We start from the raw sequence: 6,077 nt of genomic DNA on the forward strand, positions 1-6,077 counted from the left end.
CGGCTGGACGGCGCGTTCGTGCACAGGCCGCACAGAAAATCCCACCACGCCAGATTCGAGGTAGGACAGATGTTGTTTGCATTAGCCAAGGGAGTTAGCAGGGACCATTTGAACACCTGCGTAAGAAATAGCAAAGAGCATCAGGGCTCGCCTGGTATTATACGCACTAGGCAGTGCTGTATTTTAGCTCACCTCGGGCACTGACCAGCTAAGGGTCCGTCTTGTCATTGCAAGCTGAGCTGCAGTGCAATATGAACTACCACCTTCGCTCTGGGATTAAAGGTCACTTTGGCGCCAGGTCCCTCATGAGGACTGAAGGGTTACCTGCCCGAGTGCCCTTCTGTAACTGATGCGCGCTCCTGTCAAGATAGCAGAGGACTTGTTTCGTTTATGAAGCTGTGATGAAATAGCCTCTTGAGAAGAAAGAGTACAGAGAGATTAGTGGGCAAACCTAAAGCTCCAAAGGTGAAAAACATACGGGCTAAATATTTGCTAACGCTAATTTTACTCTGGTTAAGAAGTTTTCTGTGAACAATCCTAATCAAGCAGCACTAGGGAATAGGCGGTGCAGCGTGGGTTTGTAGCATTCAAGGGGGAAAGATGTATGCAGTAAGTTATTTCCTAGGCTTCTGCACAGTTTTTTAATTGTCTTTGCTAATACAAGCTGGGAGGAAGGTTGAAAAGGTAGTAACAGATGAGGCACAGAGCATGCCTGCTTTTCTGGAACATCCGTTGCATGTTAATATGAGCACATCTTACAGGAACTATTGTGATTGATTTTAATTTTTCTCTTTAGGGGAATAAAAACAACTCATGAAAGTGGAGAGAGTCATAAATGACAGACAGAGAAAGCAGTGCGCTGTTATCAAAGCCACTGCAAGGGCCTGTGGGCGGTTTATGTTATGGATGATATTCTTTCAGTTGGTCTTAGTCTCATGCATGCTCTGTTACCAGGTCTCCCAAGGGATCACCCGGAAAGTTACCATTCCTTCATGTGGAATAACTTCTTTAAGCATATTGACATCTTGGCAGAAAACGTTCACATTTTAGATGGAAATGCACCCGATCTGCAGGCAGAGTGTGACGCATTTGAGGATAAAATCAAATCAGCTGGAGGAATTGAACTCTTCGTTGGAGGTGAAAACCTGAAGGACTAGCGGTCTCTTAGCTGGTGGAGGAAAGGCAGTACCTTCTGCCAGTGTTATCTCATTTATTATCAGGAGAGTTCATTTAAAATGCAGTTCAGTGGGTTCGCAGGGAAAGCCACCCCATACACCGTCGCCGTGGGTGCTTATGTGTGCTGGCAGCCTTGTCATGTAAGGTACCACTCCCCCAATTTTAAGTATTTCAATCCAGTAAGTGAATTGCTCAGGAAACTATTAGCAGAAGAAACAGGCAGGGCTAGAAATGTACCCAATACAAAGTATATTACACTTGCCAGTGCACGCAGGAAACTGCTAGGAGTGGTCAGAGACCTCTGAGCCAGCAGGAGCTCAATGCAAGCTTTTCTCATCAGTTTGCCTTAAGATTCTGCCATCCATTTGTCCCAACACAATTGTTGTTGTTCCTACAAAGGGAAGAGTCTTTTTTGACTTCAGAGGGGGCTTTTGCTATCATCCCTACCAGGATCAAATTTAAGCTTGAGCAGAAAAATTGCAAGTGTTTTTCTCAGATCTGTATCTATTCCTGGAAGTATTGAATGCTTTCCTAACAGGAGTGCTGTTGGCTCTGCTTCCTACAATACCCATTACAGCCACTGATCTACTTGTCAAACTCTCTGTCACAGGTATTGGCCCAGACGGTCACATTGCCTTCAACGAGCCTGGATCAAGTTTGGTATCCAGGACGCGAGTGAAGACCTTGGCTATGGACACTATATTGGCTAATGCCAGGTTCTTTGACGGTGACCTCTCCAAAGTCCCCACAATGGCTTTGACGGTCGGAGTAGGCACTGTCATGGATGCCAGAGAGGTGAGGAGAAAAGCAGTGACTTCATACAGTAGCTCTTGAGCAGGGCTTCCTGGAGCAGCTAAAGATTTTCCAGTCTCAGAGCAGCAATGCACCCTGCTGGTATAGGCCAGCTTATGCTTTTCCTGCCACAGGCAGCTGAATACCTGATCCTCTTGTTCTCTTGCATCCTGTATCACTATGGAAAGGCTCTTGCTCTGTCTCCGATTTTTGCTCTACTAACACTTACATTTGTGTAACCCTGCAGGACAGTTGTTAGCCACAGTGAGCTAGAAAGGTTTGTGAGGATGTCTTTGGTTAAGAATCTCATCTGGGGAAATAACTGCAAGAATCAGATGTTTGACTTGATGTTACACCAGCAGATCATGAAAACCATATGGAATAGCTTTTAATTGAGTCTATACCTTGAAGTCTCAGCAGATGGGTGTCTGATGGGATCTCAAAGGATCCAAATCAGTAAAATGACCCACCAGGCTATGATTTAATTGACAAATAAAATGCAGCCAGAGCAAACAGAATTGTGATACAGTGAAGTGCCTCTGCAGAGGATGACAGAGCTATCCCCCTGTCAGGGACTGGGGCAGCACTCAGTTCATCAGGGTGTGGGTGTGCTCTCTCTGAACACATCGTCTAGACCCTGACCACCATCCTCTGTGTCTCGGAGTCCAGGTGATGATTCTTATCACAGGAGCCCATAAAGCCTTTGCTTTGTACAAAGCCATTGAAGAAGGTGTCAACCACATGTGGACAGTATCAGCGTTCCAGCAACACCCCAACACTGTGTTCGTGTGCGATGAGGATGCCACGCTGGAACTCAAAGTTAAGACTGTGAAATACTTTAAAGGTGAGTGTTTGACCAGACCAAGCAGCTGTTGTACTTCGTTCTTAAGTGGCACAAGCCATGCTTTGCATTAGATGTTTCTGTTTAATTAACTCCCAAAGGAGTACATTCCTTAAATGTACAGCTGAGATGTACAGTGATAATAAAAGTGCAAGGGGAATGCTTAACTGTGTGGACGTGGGAGCAAAGGAACAAGGACTCTAGTAATCCCCAATTTCATTAGCATCCCTGAATGAGAATTTTGCTTTATTATGTCTACTTAACTCATCTTTTTACTTGCTACATCAGGTTTAATGCTGGTCCACAACAAGCTTGTGGAACCCTTATACAGCATGAAGGAGACAGGAGCAGAAAGAAGCCAGACTAAGAAGCCATACAGTGATTAATCTCGCTGTTCAGAGTAGTGCTGAACCAGCTTTTCTGTTGAAAACCAGCTGTGAAAAGGGAATTGCTGCAGCAACTCATCTCGTATTTGTTCTTACATTAGCAAAATTATTATGTGCTTTCTTCTCTCCATTAAAAAGACAGATGCCAAACACCTGCCTTAATTAACCAAATGAGGATGGGATCCAGGCATTCCACAAACTTTCCCACTAACTTACTCTCTGATGGTAAAGTCCATGGGGAAGGAGTTGTTTAATCTACGAAGCAACTGTGATCATGGGGACTGAAGGCCCCAAAACTTAAATGTGAAGATACATCAAAGTACAATGTTACAGAAACCAAATGGGTAATCACTTTGGGATGTATTCCTTGCAGTTAGGACAAGTACCTTGTGCGTCATTCCCCCTCCACAAAACACTCCTATTTGATAGTAATTTAAAATGGGAACTGAGCTTGTTCAGCCTGAAGAAGAAAAAGCTTCAACATGACCTAATAGCAACATGCTTCATAGTTATGAGGAGGTCACCAAGAAGATGAAGCCAGGCTCTCCTGGGCAGTGCGCAGGGGGAAGACAAGAAGAGACAATGCGGTGTGAGTTGAGACAAGATGCTCAGACTGGATACAAGGAAAAAACCTACCCCTGAGGACAATCAAGCAGTGGGGCAGGTTCCCCTGAGAGGTGCAGCCTTTGTCCTCAAGACGTTTTCAAGACCTGACTGGATAACACCCTGGCTGAACCCTGCTTTGAGACAGATGTTGGACATCAGACCATCTAGGCAAAAGGGAGGCTACAGACAGCATTCATCAGTGCATTATTATAATGGAGTACCATTAGTGCAGTTAACAGTTAGTTTATGCATCTATATGATTATTTGCTGTCACACAAGAAGCCTTACATGTTCAGTTTCAGGGTCTAATTTTCTATGCCCTGGTGCTTTATGATGTACTACAGGAGGGTAGATTTGTTCAGGTGAAGCATAAATGACTTCTCACTGTGCTGCTCAGCACTCTGTTATTTGTGTCGACGCAGAGCCTGAAGCGTAAGTTCTCTCTCTCTCTTCCTGCTTCCAGTGCTTTACATTGCTACAAGGAAATGCCAAATAAGCCTCAAAGGAAAGACTCTGTTCCCTCTGGCTTCAGTCTATGTTTCATTACAGAAGCCCCACACAGGTGGACGACAGCCTGTGCTGGCAAGGCCCCACCAATTCTGAAACTTGATTCCTGGGTTTCCTATCAAATGCTATCACGTGAGGGTCGAGACAAACTGGGGAGCATTTATTTTCTCCATGCAGAAATTTTGTAAACCGTTGACCTATAATGTAGCTTTCTACAGTAAATGTCTTAATTTTTTTTCTAAATGGTCACATGTATCTGCCGCTCAGTCTCGCTGTGCTAGTGAAAGGTGGAGCAGTTTATGTGGCTGAATGGGACTCGTAATACCATCTTTGAACAGCGAAACACAACCTTCGAAGCATGAGAAAGACCTGTTAATTTGGATGAGATTTCTCCGTCACCTAGAACGAAAGCTGTATTGAAAGCAGTTGGGTAGAAGTAGCTACTGCTGCTCCCTACTTCAAGAGCTGCCTGCCTTGTCCGGTGTTTGCTGGCAGGTCTCTGCTGGGCACCTGCTATGGTTCTGTCCTGCCAGGCAGCAGCCATTTCATATAAAAAAGTGAAGATCTTTAAAGGAGAAAGGAGGAGGTCACCGCTGTCTACCTAGTACTACAAAGTGTCTGCAAATAATCAAATGGTCCTTCTGTGCATGCACAGAAATGGAGAAAGTGAGGTTTGCAAGGGGGGAGCGGAATGGAGCCACGTTACCAGTGTTGCCTGTCTTCCCCTCTGTCTGTGAAGACAGGTTCTGGGTTTAGCTCTTCTACCTTTGCAACACCAGCCGCTTGTCCTATGAGTGCAGTCACCTGCTTGTCCCCTCCTCAGAGGGTCCGTCCTCCTCTGCCTCACTGCATGAGAGCTCCAGCCCAGGGGTCCCTGGGTGCCCAGGATTCATAGGCATGGTGGTGACTACATCACTGTTCCTCCTCTCTCCACACGTTCTTGAAAGCAGAGGTAGTTCATTGCAGTATCTTCAAATACTTCATAGCACTTATGCTCTGGTAGCTCTGGCACACACCCCCAGCCAAGGCTTTTCATCCCAAGGTACTCTGGCATCCAGGCCCTGCCCTCAGCCCACCTCTGTCCTGGCAGAAGGGACCTGCCCAGCTTCCCGTCACTTTAAGAGATCCAACACCATCTCCTCCAGCCAGGCAGGAAGACGGGGTTTAAGCACACGCTTCTCCTTGTCACAAACACTCCCCATCTGCCCACATATGCAGCTTAGCGGGAGGAAAGCCCCCTCCAAAAGCTGGCAGCTTTCGGATTCAGCCTGTACAGTTAAAAATTGTGGCCACAGTGGAAACTACTGAGGGGGATTGCAGCTAAAAGCTGGCTCCATCCAATGCAGTGTTCCCAGAGTAGCGTCGTGGTAGTCACCGTCTGTCAGTTAGGGGCTTGCACCTCCCAGGGAAAACCAGGGCTCTTTGGGTGTGAGGGCGTGTCGCATACATAAACCTTCACACTTTTACCAGCAGAACACATCCTGTGTCAGCTTCACTTGAGAGCTTTAGGTGAGCCCAGGTCTGGCCCACATCATTCTACAGCCGCCCACGCGAGCGAGCGCCTCGGCCCTGCGGCACACAAGCACTAGAGGTGATCCGCACCCAGACGCAGAATGGAGCTCTGTCCCACGCACTGACCTGTGCTGCCATATACGTGCCACCGTGACGTCAAGCAGGGAGACAACTACGTTTACTGTCTTAAAGTGAATTTAGTGCATGTGAAAGGTGCAGGAAATACAATTTAAACCATACACAATGTAAACTTTCCC

General features: G+C 46.5%; 1 protein-coding gene across 1 annotated transcript in view; it reads left to right on the top strand.

Moving 5' to 3' along the window:
- Positions 1-3,300, top strand: part of LOC104620688 (glucosamine-6-phosphate isomerase 1) — a 3,521-nt gene extending 221 nt beyond the window's left edge. The window contains exons 2-5 of the mRNA XM_010286980.1: positions 955-1,137; positions 1,787-1,971; positions 2,638-2,812; positions 3,098-3,300. Of these exons, the coding sequence (XP_010285282.1) occupies positions 955-1,137; positions 1,787-1,971; positions 2,638-2,812; positions 3,098-3,195 (641 nt within the window). The 3' untranslated portion in view covers positions 3,196-3,300. The remainder of the gene's footprint in view (positions 1-954; positions 1,138-1,786; positions 1,972-2,637; positions 2,813-3,097) is intronic.
- Positions 3,301-6,077: the final 2,777 nt, after the last annotated feature.

The sequence above is a fragment of the Phaethon lepturus genome, unplaced genomic scaffold, assembly GCF_000687285.1.
Source record: "Phaethon lepturus isolate BGI_N335 unplaced genomic scaffold, ASM68728v1 scaffold32825, whole genome shotgun sequence".
Taxonomy (NCBI): domain Eukaryota; kingdom Metazoa; phylum Chordata; class Aves; order Phaethontiformes; family Phaethontidae; genus Phaethon; species Phaethon lepturus.